Below are 20122 nucleotides of genomic sequence, written 5' to 3' on the forward strand. Positions count from 1 at the left end.
GGGCTCAGGAGTTTGAGACCAGCCTGGCCAACATGGTGAAACCCCGTCTCTACTAAAAATACAAAATTAGCCAGGTGTGGTGGCACATACCTGTAATCCCAGCTATTTGGGAGGCTGAGACAGGAGAGTCGCTTGAACCCGGGAGGCAGAGGTTGCAATGAGCCCAGATCGCGCCATTGCACTCCAGCATGGGCAACAAGAACGAAACTCCATCTCAAAAAAAAAAAAAAAAAAAAAAGAAAGAAAGTACTTCCAAAACATCCAAAGCATTGGACAGATTCATGTCTGTTGAATAAATGATGAGAGGGCTGAGGATATTTCAGGAGATGTGGCAGGCATGACCCCTTCATCATGCAACTGACGAACAACCTAAATGACTATGTACCCTAACCCTCTTACCGTCAGTAATGGGAAAATATTCAAAATAGGCCTTCTTCCTTTTCTCCTCCTCAACCTTTATTACACTGATCCAATGTTATTTATACTTTTCAAAAAATCGGTTACATTCATGGTTGTTTTCTAATTTTATTTCTAACGAGTGCTTTTGATGAGGAGACCAGATTCAGTGCCCTAAAGAGATCTTTCCCTAGCTGAATATGAAAAAACAAAAAAGATGGTTTCGTGGTTTTTTTGTGCATGCCTGGGCTCAGCCTACTGCTCCAGCTGTAGCCTCTGTGCCTGATTTATGTTCAGCTTGATGTCTTTATGACTTTTAGATCTTTATTAGGTAGACTACGGTGTAGGCATTCATTTTCCATCTGCTCTCAGTGCAATTTAATTTCTCCACACACACCCTACACTGCTGTTGTCCTATTGAACTCCACTTTGCTTTCAAACACTTCCCTTGTTTATTTCGATCACTTCAGGTTCAACTCAAACCTGAACTGTCGGCCACTGCTAACCTGCCTTGCCCACTTGGTTTCCACCCGAATCATATTATCTAATGCATTTTCTTTTTGTTGTTGTTGTTGTTTGTTTGTTTTTTGTTTTTTATTTTGAGATGGAGTTACTCTGTCGCCCAGGCTGGAGGGCAGTCGTGTGATCTCGGCTCACTGCAACCTCTTCCTCCTGGTTCAAACGATTCTCCTGCCTCAGCCTCCCCAGTAGCTGGGATTACAGGCATGCACCACCACACCCAGCTAATTTTTGTATTATTTTTAGTGGAGATGGGGTTTCACCTTGTTAATCAGGCTGGCCTCAAACTCTTGACCTCAAGTGATCCGCCCACCTCAGCCTCCCAAAATGCTGAGATTCCAGACGTGAGCCCCTGTGCCTGGCCTCTAATGCATTTTATATCTTAACATACAGGTGATTATTGAAAACGTTTAGCATTATATGGGGAAAAAAGCAACACTGTTAGATCAGCTGAATTATCACTGAAATGGTAGAGTTTGGTGCAAAAGCAATTGCATTTTTTGCCATTACTTTCAATGGCAAAAACTGCAATTATTTTTGCACCAGGCTAGTACTAACGACCACCATAATAATAATGCTGCCTTACATTTATATGGCACTGTACAGATTCAAAAGTGCTTTTATGGGCATTATCACATCTGCTTCCTATAACAACTCTGATGGGTAAATGTGAGAAAATAAATGCTCAGGGAAGTTAAATCATTATATAATATCAAACAGCCAGGAAGAGGCAGAATCCAGACAAGCACCCAGGGCTTCGAATATTACCCCACGGCTTTTCTCTGCTTTCCTACACAATGCTACTTTGCACTCCATTATTATCACACGGTCTCAGCCAGATTCTCAAAATTTACTACGAGCTCCAGAAAATGTAAGTTCTTAAGAACTGCTCTAATAAATTATAGTTCATTATGTGAGGATCCAAGAATCTGCCTTTCAAATAAAGCAATAAACTGAAATCTCTTATTTAAACTGTACCTTCATCTCTAAAGTAGCAAATTTGCTGTTTTGTCTAACCTGCCTAGCCATTTCAGTCAAGCTGATTGACATGAATGTTTTCACCAAGTGAGTTATGTGTTTTGTGAAATAATGTAATTATCCTTGGAAAAAGCCTTAATATTCTGACATATCTACCTGTGGGTCTTATAGGAAAAAGTAATATAATAGTGATAAAGTGAACGTCGTGGCATGTCCTGCTAATTCCTTTCCATTAATATGGCAAGTCCAGTCCTAAACCCTCTAATTACTATTATTAAAGCACTTTCTTGACATTTTAATCAAAATAGCGGGTCAAGAAGTTAGGAGATGCTCTGTATTTGGTTTAACTGTGAACTATATTATCCCCAGCTAAACTAAAAGCAGAAGCCTACTTTTAAAACAAACTACATCACTCCCAAAAGTTGATCTCAGTTTTTTTTTACAAGACATCTGTGGAGAGTTAATTTGGGAAAGAAATTGTTTCAATTCAATGGGAAAAAAAACTCAAATAAGAATAGCTCACAAAATTATAGCAGTGGACAATATTAATGCTTATTTTGTAAATGAAATCAAAATGGCTATTCTTTCAGTTCTATAGTTTAAAAAGAAAATGGTTCTGTGTGTGTGTGTGTGTGTGCGCGTGATATAGGCGTGTCTCTTTTTGCATGTATGGAATTAGAGTAAATGTAGGTTTAAAATTAATATTTCATACATAGCAGAAGAAATTAGTATGTGTTTCTATAAATTATTGTGATATGTGAGAGAAAATGTTGTTTAGTTAAAAATGTGTTTATCCCTAGAAAAATTTGGCTTTTAGACTATTCATAATAACATATATTGACCATTTTGTGTCTGGGATGGGATATCTTATTTAATCATATTAGATATGGATTGTAACCTCTACTCTATAGTTGAGGAAACTAATGTTTTAGGAAGTAACTTGCCCAAGGTTATAGTTAAAAAGTAGTGGCTGAGGGTCGGGTGCAGTGGCTCACGCCTGTTATCCTAGCACTTTGGGAGGCCAAGGCAGGAGGATTGTTTGAGGCCAAGTGTTCAAGACCAACCTGGCCAACATAGCAAGACCTTGTCTCTACTAAATTTATAAAATTTTTTTAAAAATTAAAAAAAAAATTTAATTAGTGGCTAACTATTGACTCCAGTTAAATTCCATCTTATAACCCAGGCTTTTAATCAATGTGCCCTGATATATTCCAGTCTATTTTTCACTCTTCTCAGCATGGTCTCAGATCTGAGAAATTTAGGGAAATTTAGTTTTAAAGATTGGATTAACTAAAATGGTGCAGTATCTTCTTCTGCTTACTGTTCTAACTAATGTAACTAACTGAAAAACATAGCAACATATTTTTCCTTTCAACACTAACAAAATGAGATGCCATCTTATTTGGTTAAACTTAAGTGGTGAATTGCTATTTTATAGCCATTTTTTGTAAAAATACTCTCACTGAGATTTAGTGTTCTGGAACATGTCAATCTTTATTTTCTACCTCATGTAGTTTTGGATGCTAAATATGAAAAGGTGCATATTTTTCTCTTTTAACTTTCAACAACACCACGTTTATTTTTACTTCTACCTCTATGATTTTGAAATGCAGTTTCACAGTATTTATTTTTGCTTTTGCATTTTCTCCTTCACACTAAAGGAAAGGATATTTGAATGTATATGACCTATCACAAACCAGCTGTTAACCTTTGGATGTCATTCTGATCACTATATCTTTTGGCAGGTTGCAAATAAATATTTGTAAATTGCTAAAATTTGACAAAATGGCAAAATTAATTTGGAGAGGACATTATAAGAAATAGAAATTTCTGTGGGGTGTAGAACAAAATTTGTCTTACTGATAATTTTCCTTTTCTAATTATTATTTCCCTGGAAATCAAGAATCCAAAGCCACAATTTCATCAGTCCTCTCCCTTCACACTCAGAATTTGTTTCCTTTGAGAGTAGAGTTTCTGAGTTTGACATGAATCGAACTTTTCATGATGAAGCAAAAAAATTAGAGCCAGGCCAGGTGCAGTGGCTCTCGTCTGTAATCTCAGCATTTTGGGAGGCCGAGGCCAGTGAATTGCTTGAGCCCAGGAGTTCAAGACCAGCCCGGGCAACCTGATGAAAGTCATCTCTGCAAAAAAGTAAAAAAAAAAAAAAAAAAAAAAAAGCCAGGCGCGGTGGCATGCACCTGTAGTTCTAGATATCAGGAGGCTAAGGTGGGAGAATTGATTGAGCCTGGGAAGTTGAGGCTGCAGTGAGCTGTGATTGTGGCACTGCACTCCAGGCTGGGCAACAGAATGAGAGTCAGGAAAGGAGAGGAGAGGAGAGGAGCAGAGGGGAGGGGAGGGGAGGGGAGGGAGGAAGGAAGGAAAGAAAAGAAAAAGAAAGAAAGAAAGAAAGAAAGAAGGAAGGAAGGGAAAGAAAGAAAGAAAAGAAAAGAAAAGAAAAGAAAGAAAGAAACAAAGAAAGAAAGAAAGAAGAGAAAAGAAAAAGAAAGAGGGAGGAGAGAATGGGAGAAAGAGGAAAGAGAGAGAGGGAGGGAGAGAAGAAGGGAGAGAGGGAGGGAGGAAGGAAATCATATGTTCTATGACTTCTACTCTACTGCAATAAAATCTCTTAAATAAAGATTATACACATATATACACATATATACACACATATATACGTATATACACATATATACATATATACACACATATATACATATATACACATATATACATATATACACACATATATATATGATGTGAGTAGGGGAGGCTAGAAACAAGATTCATTTCAAATGTTAAATTGTAATCGCAGTTTTTAAAAACATGGAGAGTTTTCATAATAAACATGAAGAGTTTCATAAAAACATGAAGTTTTCATAATATATATCAAATATATATCATATCATGATATATCATATTATATATCATATCATGATATACCATATTATATATCATATCATGATATATCATAATATATTATATATTATATCGTGATATATCATATTATATATTATCATATCATGATATATATCATAATATATTATATATTATCATATCATGATGTATATCATATTATATATTATCATATTATGATAATATATAATATATTATATATTATATTATGATAATATATAATATATTATGATATATATCATATTATGATAATATATAATATATTATATATTATCATATTATGATATATATCATAATATATTATATATTATCATATATGATATATATCATAATATATTATATATTATCATATATGATATATATCATAATATATTATATATTATCATATATGATATATATCATAATATATTATATATTATCATATTATGATATATATCATAATATATATCAAAAAGTCACAGAGCCCATGCAAGCCCAGTCATCCCCATTGCCAGTGGTGTGTGCTGAAGGAATAAACACCCATAAATATTAACCCTAACTGGTGGGAGATAAGTATGAATTTAAGGTAGTGCTTGTTGCTTTACTGTGTATGAATCAAAAGAAATTAACCATGTTGTCTTTCTATAACATCTGAACATATTAGAAACACATGCAAAGAACTAAATAGCCTGATAAATTGGCTCCATATCATTATCAGATACCAAATAAATATAGGCTGAATATTTCATCACACTTTGAATATTGGCCCTCTCAGTTTAAGAATGAATATATAGAAAAATAATGTGAGCCATTTGTCTATATAAAGTGAAGCATTTCTAGGGAAAGAACGAAGGAAAAAGAGCTAATGTATAGAGCACATTTTTTGTGTAAAATCAGCTACCATCTACTATTCTGTTTTCCATACAGACACCAGAAATCCCAACAATACTAGAAATCTACAAAATCTAGCAACCCCTACCTAGGTTCTTTCTACTTTTGTCACATTATCAAATATTTATAAAGGTTAAAAAAGATATGTTTAGGGGATTTTATAAATATAAATATATGTATATAATCCAAGATTCCTAATATATATTTACATGTTATATGTATAAATATATATACCCACATATATAAAATTCAAGTTTTCTATACCTAAGTTCCTTAGAGTGTAAAAAGTAAATGATTTCTTATTATGATGAAATGGATTCCTTTAAGATGTAATAGAAAAGCAAATTCTATGAAAGATGATATTAAGAAGTAAGAATAACTTAATCGACAAATAGCAAAATATTTTTTAAAACGTTGACAACCAGAAAATTCAGTGAAAGGTGGATGCGGGATGAGATATGACTACTGTACATTTGACAACACAATCAACTATTTAACTCATTTCATAATCTGTCAACTTAAGAAGAATATCTCACTCTTACTCTTCTTCCTTCTTCTCTATTATATTAGCTAAGGTGTTCTTATATTCAAAATTCCTGAAGTATCATTAAATATGGGCTCATTCAAATTCAAACCATCAACTTTTAAAAACGCTCTCCTTGAGCTACTCTTTGGAAGTAGAAGGGAAATGGGAGGAACAATTCTCTCATAGAATTTTTAAATGCTTCAACTAAGGCTTGCAGTGTGACTTGTGTATGCTATAACTGAATTTCTTTCTGATTGCTTCAGAAGTTCAATATGACAAATAGATTTGCAAATGGCTATAGTATAGTAAATATCAACATCTAAATCTCAATAATGTAACTGGATTTGTCAAGCAGATGCAAAATATTCACAGTTCTTCGAACACTGGAACTGAAAAAGAACACTGCGGATTATCTTATCCAAACATCCTTTTCCTATAAATGGAGAAATTGAAGGCCAGAAATGTATTTTTTGTTGTATACCTTTTTTCTTACTAAATGTAAAAGATGATAGTGAAATCTTTCCAAACACCTAGTTTTCAAATACAGTTTAAGAAAATTTGTGTAAATAAAAAGTCAGATAATTATATTTTTAAATAAACATATGTAAATTTAATTTTAAAGTTTTCTTCAGGTTAAGGGGAAACATTACAATTAGATAAGAACAGCAGATGCAAGATAAAACCCTAAAAATTTATTTATTTTATTTTTTTGGAGACAGGATTTAGCTCTGCTGTCCAAGCTGGAGTGCCGTGGCACCAGCTCAGCTCCCTGCAGCCTCTACTTCCCGAGCTCCAGCGATCCTCCCACCTCAGCCTCCTGAGTAGCTAAAACTATGGGCACACGCCACCACACCATGCTAATTTTTTGTACTTTTTGTAGAGACAGGGTTTTGCCGTGCTGCCAGCCTGGTCTTAAACTCCTGGGCTGAAGTGCTCCACCTGCCTCAGCCTCCCCAAATCCTAGGATAGCCAAAATCCTAAAAATGTAAATGGCCCCAGATCATACTACTGATGAGCTGAATGTTCTTGGGCAAGTTTCTAACACTCTCTGCTTGCATTTCCTCATCTGTAAGAAAGGTAATAACTGTAGTAACTACCACTTAGCTTTGATGTAAGCATGATGTATGATTATCCATCCAAAATGTCAGGCAACTGGCTAATATTATTACTCTAAGCCATCCAGTGAGGCTTTACTATTTTCATCTTCTTCTTTTCCTTTTCCCTCAAAATTGAATTTCATCTCTTGTAAATAACATTTAAAAAGAATGAAATAATGTACCAAAAGAGATCATAAAGTGGACTAACCCAAGCCTTCTCAACCTTGGCGCTAGTGACATTGTGGGCACTGTTAAGATGTTCAGCAGCATCCTTTGTCTCAACACACTAAATGCCAGTAGCACCCACCCATCTCCCACTGTGACACCAAAATGCCGCCAGATATTGCCAAATGTATCCTGGAGTGGAAGCAGGCAGCAGAAATCAGTCAAGAACCACTGATCTAACCTGTTTAATTTTGTTCAACAGCTGAAGAAACATTAAGGTCCAAATTAGTTGTGATGTTTGTAAAGCAATGCTTGAGAAAATTGGAACCAAGCCCCAGGTGTCCTGACTTTAGTCTGATCCTCCTCTGAAAATTTCTCTAAGGAAAGCTTTCTTCTACACCACTAACCAGTTGCAAAAAACAAACAAACAAAAATAATGACTCCATATTCTTGGAAGACAAGAGAAAGGCACAATTCTTCAACCCTTATATTACTTCAAGCTTCTTTTAGAAAAAAAATGACCTTCAGCTTGAGACACTATTAAGAAAAAAATTAAAGGCCAATAAAGATGAAGATATTGTTAGAGAACCCCAGGAGGTTCCGAATGAGGTCAAATCTCACAGCAATATTAAAACATTAAGAGGAGTCGTGAACAAACTACAATGAAACACAAATCATAATCTCGAAAGCAAACAAGAATGGAAGGACTCCTGGAAAACGAGGGTAAAGAAATAGAATCCCAAGTTTAATGGGAATATTGTAGCAATTGAAAACCGCAGAATATTTAGCTTTGTACAGATTGTTTTTAGAACCTGGAATAAATCATTAAAATGTATTTTGAAAGTACTTAGAAAGAAAGCAAGTAACCTCTAAGAGCAAGTTATTATTAGTTATGGCAAAATAAATTTTATTTTCTTAGAACATTACTGGACCCGGAAATTAGGTAAACCCTATACCAGTTGTGTTTCTAACAATAGATTTGACAAGCTCTTACTAATTTCTGTAATACTATACCATGTTTAATTATGATCTAGATAATAGTACAGTGAGGTAGATTTATAAACTTCTTTTTTCAAAGTGAAAGCCAGTTTATTAAGAAAGTAAAGAAATAAAAGAATAGCTACTCCATAGACAGAGCAGCCCTGAGGGCTTCTGGTGGCCCATTTTTACGGTTATTTCTTGATGATATGCTCAACAAGGGGTGGATTATTCATGCCTCCCCTTTTTAGCCCATATAGGGTAACTTCCTGATGTTTCCATGGCATTTGTAAATTGTCATGGTGTTGGTGGGAGTGTAGCAGTGAGGACGACCAGAGGTCGTATGGCTCTGTTTTTATGGTTTCTGTAATAAATGAGATTTTGAAGCCCATTACTGGCTCAAACTCTGATGGTCTTCAAAAGTACCCAAGCCTGTTATTGCCTTCAATTGTAACTTTGAATGGCATCACAAAGAGAAAAGAAAAAATGGAGGTGGAGGAGAGTGGCCGCAAAATAAAAATATTAAACCAGCTTTCCTCCTCCAATGCACCTGGGCACACCACTTCACCTCTCAAGGTTATGTTTGCTTCCATAGATTGACAAAGTTGAAAAGATAATCTCTCCAATTTTCTTTCGTTCCAAAAGTGCAGGAAATACACACCAATCTTTGTGTGGATAAAGATTAAAAATGCCTTAAATCAGCTTCAGTTTGAACCTTAAAAGCTTTTCAAACATTTATTTTTTTTAAATAGGACCAAAAATAGCCCAAGGGTATTTGCTAGTTGACTTCCTGGAAAAACCATAGTTTATTTTTATTTATTTATTTATTTATTTTGAGACTGAGTCTCCTCTATCGCCCAGGCTGGAGTGCAGTGGCGCCATCTCGGCTCGCTACAAGCTCCGCCTCCCGGGTTCATGCTACTCAGCCTCTCGAGTAGCTGGGACTACAGGCGCCTGCCACCATGCCCGGCTAATCGGCTACTTTTTTTGTATTTTTAGTAGAAACAGGGTTTCACCGTGTTAGCCAGGATGGTCTCGATCTCCTGACCTTGTGATCCGCCCGCCTCAGCCTCCCAAAGTGCTGGGATTACAGGCTTGAGCCACCGCGCCCAGCCAAAAACTATAGTTTAAAAAAATGTTGACAAAAATAGAAAACCGATAGCAGAGAATGGTGTTATATCTATGTATCTAACATATGTGTCTAAGTATCGTATCTAATGTCAAATGTCAAATCTACCAACCGTACTGTGGTTATCATCAGAAAAGAAACCCAACTTTAGAAAATGGTAGGGAGTTCCAAAACTGCAAAGGAGATATCTAAGCAAGCAAGTAGGCTGGCTTGTCACAATTCTATGGGTGCTAGAAATAGACAGTGTGACTCAGTGGACCAGAGAAAACCACTTATTACAGCACAGTAAACAGCATAAGTATCAGCATGCTAACGCCAGTTCCTTTGCCTTTATGTCTCATGATGTGACACAACGAACCCAAATTGCTGCTACACATACAATGAGTTGCACAGCAGCTGAGGAGTTCAGAGATATGGGCTCAGTGTCTTTTGTAGCAAGCAGTAAACAAATCAATACTCCTTCCCCAGGAGCCAGAGTCTCAAAATGCTGTGGTCCTCATGTGGTCAGTCAGTAAAGGTTGTTAATTGACTATGACTAGCTGTAGAAACAAATCAGGGTGAGAAGATGATTAGATCTTGTAGTTCAGCTCAGTCAGTAAGAATGGGCAGGGTTATTCAGTGGACTGCCTCTCCCAATAATTCCATGTTCAGCCTAGCATATTCTTGGCTGAACTTAAATTTTTATACGATTATGCCACCCCATCAGCAACTTGAATTAGACATATTGACAAGGACTAGGACCAAATCTGTTTCCACTTATTTCAGTCAGTACTGGATTAGGGCTATTGTCAACAGAATCCCATCCACAGGATGAGGTCAGTCTGCAGTATTGACCTCCACCATGCACTCCAGGATCCCAGACCCAGTTAAATAAATCACAGAGAAGACTAATAGGTCGAATTTCAGATAAGCACCTACCTTCCTTTCTTATGGTATGCATGGATTGCTCCACCATACCGTGGATATTAATCCAAACACAACAGGAACAGTTGGCAACCATACAAATTCTCCCCCATTCAGCCAGACTGTAGTCTAAGGCCAATCAATGACCCTTTTACAATCAGGGAGCTAAGACTGACCTGCTGATCTTCTATGGTTTGTTCCATCTCATTGGCTAGGGTAGCTAAACTTAAGAATAGTTTCCTGGCCTGTCTCTAAAATGTAGACTCTGATGCTGGGGAACAGAACCATGTATCCCTCAGGCAGGACAGCCCTCTTTACCTAGGGGACTAACAAAGGAAATGAAATCCAAAGAGTGGTGCCATTGCCAATTATTGCAAGGACTCAGAGATGAACCAAAAAGCAACCCCCACATGCTCCAGTGGATGGATATCCTCTGGGTCACTCTCTCCCACATATGAACATATAACTTGATTTGGATCACCATGACCTTGGTTTGGTTAAGCTCTATGGGCAGGGTCGCCAAGTAGTTGTCACCTGGACAGCCCTACATAGCATGACTCAAGGGCACTCAGTGTCAGGAGAAGCACATGAATCAGTATGAGCTGTCTGAGTGATTGTGCAGGTAGAAAGAGTGATTCATTTTGGGGAGCTGACTTTGATACACCAGGCACAGTAGAATAATTCTGGACCAAGCAGGCCAGCAGGAGATTTTCTGATCCCACAGCACATGGATGAGGATGATAAATCCAGCTGATAAATCCAGCAGTGTTACGGGTTGGCAATCAGAGCTGCTGTTTGTCTCTGATGGACCATGCGATTATTTTGCCAAGTGAGAGGCTGGGATTCAGAGACAAAAAGAGCATTCATTATTCCCTCCTCTGAGCACCTCCAGGGTCTAAGGTGTTCTTTCCCCAGTGAAGTGGGGAGTGGTGCCAGGGAAGCAGTGAGTCCAGAATGCCAAGGGGTGCCTCCAGGTGGAGACTGTTTCCCTTTCCAGAAGCCTGGAGTTGAAAAGGGCCCCCTGGGTGGTCTGCTGCAACAACCTGCTACACTGACCCAAGTGTCACCTGCAGCTTAGGTCCCCTCTAAGATCTAAATACTCCAATTAAGTGCCAGGCTTCCTTTCTCTTAGGCGAGCCATAGAGCAAACAATATTTTCTTTACTGTCTAGGATCAACTTTTGAGTCTTAGTCAGCATCATTTTGGAGATTTTGACTTGGGTGGCTGGTACTGTATCTTATCAGAATTAAGAGCCTTTCTGGGCCTTCATGTGATTTAGCATCGGCTAATTTTATTGAGGCCTTTCAATAGAATGTCATCAATATAGTAAGCCCAATTTCTCTGCAATAAAAAAAAAAGAGAGAGAGAGAAAGAGAGAGAGTCTTGTCCTGTGTTTTGACCAACCTACTGGTGATAAATAACAGGGAAATTCAAGTAGTACTGCAACAGCCTAGTAAACATGTTTTAGAGGGTCAGCCAGGGAAGGGGTCTTAATCTTTGGGTGCAAAAGGGATTGAGAAAAATACGTGGCCAAAATCCAAAATGGCACACCAGGTGCTATCAGAGGGAATTGACTCATTTACAGTCACAATGTCTGTAACAGCCAGGACTATAATACCAACTAAATTCAGTTGGCATGATCTAACACAAGCCTCCAGATTCCCATTAGTTTTTTTTCACTGGCCATACAAGGCTGTTACATTGAGATATTACATTTTTCATTAGTCCCATTGTATTTAAGTCCTTGGTCAAGGTTGTGGTTTCCTTTTCTCCTTCTAGAATTCTAATTTAAAAAAAAAAAAAAACTTAGAAGAGAACCAAAGCCAAGTTGTGATCAGTTGTGCATGCATCCTTCTATCCCTCTCTACAAATGGCTCTTTCAATCAAAAAAATCTCTCTTGGACATCATGAACATTTACAGAACAAGAATGTAAATTATCAATACCAATTACACATTCAGCCCTAGGAGCCGCAAAAGTAGTAGATAACAGGGCTCTAAACAGCTCTGCCCAGTGGATACAGTTACTTCCTTTCCCATTTTTTTTGTATCAAATCTGGGCAATTAAATGTGTGGTCCTTACAAGAGAAGGACCTCAGAGAACCTAGTGCAGTCCCTCAGGAGAACCTAGTAGTCATTTGAGCATGGATATCAAAAAGAAACATAAGGCGGTGCAGTGGCTCAAGCTTGTAATCCCAGCACTTTGGGAGGCTAAGGTGGGTAGATCGCTTAAGCTCAGGAGTTCGAGACCAGCCTGGGCAACATGGTGAAACCCCGTCTCTACCAAAAATACAAAAATTCACCAGGTGTGGCGGTGCATGTCTGTGGTCCCAGCTACTCGGGAGACTGAGGTGGGAGAATTGCTTGAGCCTGGGAGGTGGAGGTTGCAGTGAGCGGAGATTGTACCACTGCACTCCAGCCTAGGTGACAGAGTGAGGCTCTGCCTCAAAAGAAAAAAGAGAGAGAGAGAGAGACATAAGAGTTGGACCCCTCCTTCTCTCCTCTACCTCCATTGTTCCCCCCATCAGGTGTAATGCCTCTGATTCCTCTTGGGAATGAAGACAGCTTGTCCTTAAAGGAGTCTAAATCAGGATATAGAAGTTTAAAGTCAGACAGTAGAGGTTCTGAGGGGGTGATTTGCCCTGAGGCAGCAATCTGGCTTCCCCCTCCATTAGAGGAGGATTGATCTCCACAAAGGAATCTGGTTCTATAAAGGAACGTAGAGTTTCATCTGTGTAAACAACTAACTGCCTCCCTAGGGCCCACCGTCGCTGGATATCTGGACTCAGTTTCTTTGGGGATCATCCGATCATTCCCTTCTTTGGGAGCTCCTGTTTAGTGGGCATGCCCACATTGCCTTATGATCAGGTCCCTTTGGAGGGGCTTGGTTTTTCCCATCCTGGGCTTTGTTTTGGATTGCAGAGACCTTACCTGGTTTAGGGAGTAGTGTTTTTATCCTGGACATCTAGGGGCCCTAAATCAGCACAGCTGCCAGTACAGGATCTCCTGGCAAGAAAAGTAATGGAGTCCTCAACCTTGGAGGGAGAAACGCAATCTTAAAAATGCATTGGTCGTGCTCTGGGTGAGGGTTCATCATCAAAGCTGTCATTCTGTCCAGGACAGAACAAGCCTAGGGCAGCTTCAGCCCTCAGGCTTTAAATAGCTTCCTCCATGGGGTTTCATGAGATTTTACTGACTTAAGAAAATCTTCTTCGGTTGGGCATGGTGCCTCATGCCTGTAATCCCACCACTTTTGAAGGCCGAGGCAGGTAGATCACTTGAGGTAGAGACCAGCCTGGCCAACATGAGAAACCTCATCTCTCCTAAAAGCACAAAAATTAGCTGGGCATGGTGGCACATGCCTATAATTCCAGCTACTCAGGAGGCTGAGGCATAAGAATTGCTTGAATCTGGGAGGTGGAGGTTGCAGTCAGGCAAGACCGTGCCACTACACTCTAGCTTGGGTGACAGAACGAGACTCTGCCTCAAAAAAAAAAGAAAAAAAAGAAAAGAAAAGAAAAGAAAAATCGTCTTGGATTTACCATAATGTAGTCACTAAAACAGAAATCCAGGGTAGCAAACCTTATTGTGGGACATGATTCTATCTCAATGACATAATTTGCACAGTGTTTTAAAATATAAGGTCCCACATGAGACAGCCTTGGTTCTGCATGCTCTAACGCATAACCTTTCTTACTCCTTCGCTACACCAATGCAGCAGCCAAGTGTCGAACAGCCTCTCTGTCTGCTGATCAAAGCACCCCTGGACTTCTTTCCTTTCTCTCTCCCCATGGGTCTGCATCTTGGTACTCTCTGTGGGAATACATTGCCCTTCAGGTGTACACATTTGTAACTTACAACTTGACACTGTTGTGCTTTCCTCCCTAATGGAGACCGGAATGTTCTCTCTGTCCTCTACCCCATAGACGAGCAAACAGAAACCATGGCAGCTTGTTGGATTTTATCCCTCACCTTTCAACCTCCATCTATTGACCCAACTCTTGTTCATCAACAGGTAGGACAGACGTGGACCACTCGCTGCCCACCTTCTGCACCATTTGGGCCAGAATATTTGCTACCAGACCCAGGGAGTTCACAAATGTCCCTGAACCCAGCTTATGAGTTCTTGCCTTTTTATTCTTCCAAAAAGTTGTTGTCTGTCTTGGCACCCTGCACTTTGTGCCACTTTGAGAAGAATTTCAACCTCTTAGAAGATGGCAAGAATAACAGAATTCCAAAAGAGATGACTAAGCAAGCAAGTAGGTTGCTTTGCCACAGCCCTATAGGTGCCGAAATTAGACAAAAGACTCAGGCAATTGACTACTCAAAGCACAGCAAACAGCAGAAGCTTTAGCGTAATAGTGCCAGTTCCCCTGCTCCCAAATCCCACAAGGCAATACGATGGGACCAGACTGCAGTACACACACACAGTGGGTCGTATCACAGTTGAGGAACCCAGAGCTTAAGTCTCAGCACCTGGGGGAGCAATAAACAAACCTCCCCTACGAGCAAGCAGCCACATCATGGTCAGTGCTGTGGTGGCCTGTGCCTTCTTAATTGCCTGTGTGAACAGCTACAGAAATGATCAGAGTCAGAGGACAGTTAGACCTTGCAATTTGTCAGGGTCAGCAAGGGTGTGCAGGGACACTCCTGGCCATGACGGACTGCCTATCCCTAAAGTGAGAATGACCTAACCTATTCTTTATTCTTAGAAAACATGTACTGAAATATTTAAAGGTAAAGCATCAAATGGCTTAAAAAGATGGCATGTGTGTGTGTGTGTCTGTGTGTGTGTCTGTGTGTATGAGAGAGAAAAAAAGAGAGAAAAAGCAGACGGCAAAGCACATGGATCAAGCAAATTTACTAAAATAAAATTTAAAAAAAAGATCTTTTACCCTTTTATGCTTACTATACAAACATCTCCTTTTCTCCTCAGCAGTATTATAATGAATGATAGCAACAATTATTTGTTAATTACAAAACTTGCTCTATTTCCACAGTCCTCTTTCCTTACCTGAAAATAGCAGGCCACATTTCCGTGTGTCTAAGCAAATGTTATTGTTCAACACATATGCCAGCTTTACAGTGGGGATCAGGTAGGAGGAACTTCAAATCAGTTATAGGAAAAAAAATCATTAATTTTGAGAATTGGGTAAAAATAGAAATCTCTTTATCTGGAAATAAATAAGATCAGAAGTATTGAAAAAAACATCGCTTTTCTTTCAAAATTCTGATCAAGTCATAAATGATTTGAGGCTAAAGAGGGAGGAAGAAGGTAAAAAAAGGGGGAGAAAGAGTTTCAATTAAAATGTATTTTTTCAAGGAAAGTATCAATAATATCTCTATAATGACTAGTACACAGTTCTTTTCAGTAGCATACACAAATGAAGAGCATATTCATAATGAGCCGGAAGATTATTCATAATGTCTGAAGAGATTGATTAATGTCTTGACATTTAAGAAAAACTGAGGCTTGCAGGTGAAAGTATACATGAAGGTCTTCAATGCGGTTCTTACGAGCAGAAGATGCTCAACAAATGTGTGCTGCAACCACATCTGAAGTGTTCACTGTCTTTGCTCTTTCTCTCCTTTCAGCTAGAAAATCTGGAAGCAGAAACCTAACAGGGTCTCATGCCATTCCGACCTTCACCAAGCTCAGAAGCAGGTTGCTTCAAGAATGTGTAGGAGGCTCTAATTCTCTAGGAAAGTGCCTGCTTTTATGTCATCCAACCTCTTTCCTCTCTGGCCACTCTGCTCTGCACATTAGAGAGACAGCCAAAGTAAGTGGAGCATTTGGAAGGAAAGGAATATACCACACCGAGGAGTCCAGTTTGTGCAAGACACTTAGTGGAAGCAAAACCCACCGTGGTATGTGAATTGAAGTCATCATAAAAGGTGACCCTTCTGTCTGTAAGATTTTGTTTTTAAGCAAATATTTATGACCTCATCAAAGAAAAACCATCTTTTGTTAAGTTCACCGTAGTAACACATAGAGTAAATGCTACCTCTGATCAAAGCACCTTGAATGGAAGGTCCGAGTCTTTTTAGTGTTTTGCAAGGGAATGAATCCATTATTCTATTTTAGACCTTTAACGTTCATCTTAAAATTAGCATCTGGCTAAGGCATCATTTTCACCTCCATTTCTTGGTTTTGTATTGTTTAAAAAAAATAACGTCTCTTTCATCTAGCTCCGTAATTGCAAGGGAAGAGATTAGCATGAGAGGTAATCTGAAACACAGTCGTGTGTCAGCTGTAGAAAGGTTGATTCTCATGCACTGCAAATACTTCCAAAGAGTCATCATGGGGGATTTTTCATTCTTAGGCTTTCAGTGGTTTGTTCCTCAGTTTTAAATGTGCAATTTTCTTGCTCCTATTTAAGTGTTCACAAAAGGTAATAGTCAATGAGCTCATCACTTCATCCATGCAGGAAGTCAAGCATTTAAATGTACTCGTTATTTCTCACTGGTTTCTCCATACTGCAGGCTCCCCACATATTGTTTTCTTTTTTTAACTCAGCTCAGAATCCTTATGCCTTTTGAATCAGTGTGATAAAATGACAGATGTTTTTGTTGATTGCCAGAACAGTTTAAACTTTTTTTAAATAATAAATCCAATAAACATAATCTCAAGACAGACTCAAATGACCATATAGAACAGTGTGTCATCTATTTTTCAATCCTTTGTAGTCACTTGGATGTGAAATATTAACAATGGCCCAAAAATATTTTCCTGAAGATTGTGTTTATATAATGTCATCACCAGTATTTTGGTCTTCTTGATCTCTGCTAAATGTCAAGATTTCCTTTGTAAAGTGTCAATCTTCTAAGTAGTTTCTCTAAGACAATTCTCCTCTTTAACTGATTTTCTTTGTTGTGAAACACAGTAGAAATTTGGCAATCACCCATTTTACTTGATCTAGGTAGACAGCCAAGTCAGATGGCCCATGCCGAGAAGCTTTCCATTTTGAACTTTTGTCAGCATTGATTAAGTGAATCAAATACCTTGTAGTTACCTATGAAGATACAAGTAAAAAACTAGACTGCTGACTTCTGAGTATTCCTGAGTCTACAATCTGCCAGAAGACTCCATTGTAAAATTTGTATTTCTTCATCAATCTGACAAGGCACAAATATGTGCCAGATATACAAAAGCAATGTTTCTAGAAAACAGCTATCATGGATCAGAATAACTGAATTTACTCTCAGATCTATTGGCTATAGTTATGTGGACTCAACCCATGTATCCAGTAGATGGGAAAAAACAAAAGCCAAAATAAGTGTTTTAATATTCCCTTCTGATGAAGTTTCATGTTTGCTTGTAATAATCTCCATTTCTCAAATATTATGTTCCATAATAGTCATATATTATGTTTTTTATATTTTCTGACAAAAGTAACTAAAACAAGGACCTTACAAAGATTTAGAATAAGTGTACTAGTGTGTATATATTTACATATATACACTACTAGAGCTTCCATAAGTAAAATAGATAATTCAAACAGAACACAATGTAATATTTGTATGTCAATAACCGAGGACGAAAATTCATGCTTTTCATGGGCTATGATGGTTTCTCCCAAGGGATGACATAGTATTGCTTTTGCTCATTAGTCTGTTTTTCAGCAATCATTGTTTCTGCTTAGTACCAGCTCCTAGTACGAATTATCTGGCACGTTATTGAGAGCAACTTTGTCTTCAAGCAGGACCTGATCTATCTTTTTCCACAAATGTCATGTGTGTGAACAAGTTTCTTCCATGTCATCTTTGCGACTCTACACAGAATACACAATAAAGGGAGTTATTTTTAAAATAAGACGTTCTAAAGTAAATAATAAATAAGGGCATTGTCAACGTTTTTCATTCAAAACCATTTTTTAAGGTAAATTTGCTAGAACCACCTTGCAATTCCAAGGCAAGGAGAGACATAACAACCCTGACTCAACTAGATGGGCTAAGGTTTCTGATAAAAACTGAAGATAAAGAAAATGGAATATTCTGCTTTTTTCTTCCTTCTAATTTCACCCTTGCCTAAGGATGAGATTTCTTCCTGGGTTGGTATCCAAGAAATGCAGACTGTAGATATGGGGCGGAAGCTTTGTTTCTTTACCTGATCACTTGCTGTGGAAATTCTAGCTTATTGTGTTCCAAGTAGTTAGTGGTCTTTTCTCCTTCAGTCTCCACTGTTATTTTGCTCCTTCATCCCTCTTTCCTTGCCAATCATTAGAAAGGAAAGAAGAGGAAAGAGACTCGGCTGGGGCACTGGTGAGTCTCTAGGACCCTGCTATCCTATCCCAACAGGGCTATCAGAAGGAGAACTCCTAATTTGGCCATTTGAAACACTTCTCAACATTGAAATAGACAGTTGCAGTTTTAAAATAAACTCTTCTAAGACACAGCTATGAGTAGGTAAGGGAGCATTCATTTCCTTCAATAATATGACTGTGTTGATAAAACCGATATCCATTCACTTGCAAATTTTATTATTGAAAAAGTCTCACTTAGCTCATTTAATATTACCCAAAACATGCTAACAAATTCTGTTTCCCACATTATCACAGCATGCCCTTTACATCTCAGGATCCAGGCAAAAGTTGAAATTCAGAAACATATATATGAAATGTAAGATACAAAGAAAACACCTCTGCAAAGATTCCGACCACATTTATCAAAAAGTCCCCAAAGCATTCAAAATCTTTACTTAAGTCAAGTCTATTTATATGTTTAAAAGCTAAAAACAAGATCTTTTTGGTAATGCTTCAATTAAATGTTTTATCTAAATATGTGGAAATGATAAGATGCACACTGCATCTCTCATATAATAATCAGTTTTATACAGATATATTCTCCATCTACTGGCAATTACCAAGATAAGATGGCACTAGAAATTTCTCCCGCTTACGCCATGAATACTGCAGAAGCTGATACTATCTGTTGCGGTTTTACAAATTCTAGAGGGTTCTAGCCAAAGCAACCTAAGAATAGGACATGGTAGCTTAAGTTTTTCAGCTTCTCAACTGGCCACACACACCCAAGTTGTGGTTGTACAATTCTGGAGGTCAATCAGAACCAAAAAATCTGTTGCTGGAAGAAACATCATCCTCTTCATAGAAATATCCACCAGCAGAAAATTGGTTTATCAAGGAATCCCTACTGCCCTTGTAGAAACATCAAGATTCTTGCCTGGATTCTCAACATAAGTCTTTACTCACAGGCCTATTGCTTGGGCTCAGGAGAAGAGTGAGAACATGAAAATTAATAAATGCCTGGGCCACTACAACTCTAACCACTGTGTTTCCCCCAGTTTGACATGGTTCAGGATACATAGTCATAGAACAGGGCATGCAGATTGCATTTAAGACCACTGCAAGTAAGGTCTAAGGCAAAAGTCAATTAATGAGTCCAACTCTGGGACATCCATTTAAGAGCCATTTAATCCATTTAATTACAAATAATTTCAACCCATAGTCAGTGTTCTTCACTGTCGTCAAAAATATAAAAAGTACAAGGAATTGTGTACATTACACACTGCTCCAGAAGCAAAACCAAATGTGGATAGCTTTGTGAGCTGCAGTGTGTGGCAAATGTTCAACCTTTTGTTATGCAATACCACCCATATCAAATACCATTCTTAAAGCAGTAGACAGATGAGT

The 20122-nt window shown here is 38.2% G+C and overlaps 1 protein-coding gene across 6 annotated transcripts in view; it reads left to right on the plus strand.

Annotated features, from left to right (window-relative positions):
- OPRM1 (opioid receptor mu 1) overlaps positions 1-20122 on the plus strand; it is a 241527-nt gene that overhangs the window by 89113 nt on the left and 132292 nt on the right. For 2 of the 6 annotated variants that reach the window (XM_003255912.4, XM_012506132.2), the window contains exon 4: positions 16068-16205. The exons of 1 other annotated variant lie outside the window; for it this stretch is intronic. In XM_003255912.4, the coding sequence (XP_003255960.1) occupies positions 16068-16094 (27 nt within the window). In that variant the 3' untranslated portion in view covers positions 16095-16205. Of the gene's footprint in view, positions 1-16067; positions 18244-20122 lie in introns of those variants that run through there. 3 more of the 6 variants (XM_003255911.3, XM_012506131.2, XM_003255906.3) reach the window with 2 other exon arrangements.

Source organism: Nomascus leucogenys, chromosome 3, assembly GCF_006542625.1.
Source record: "Nomascus leucogenys isolate Asia chromosome 3, Asia_NLE_v1, whole genome shotgun sequence".
In the NCBI taxonomy this organism is placed as follows: Eukaryota; Metazoa; Chordata; class Mammalia; order Primates; family Hylobatidae; genus Nomascus; species Nomascus leucogenys.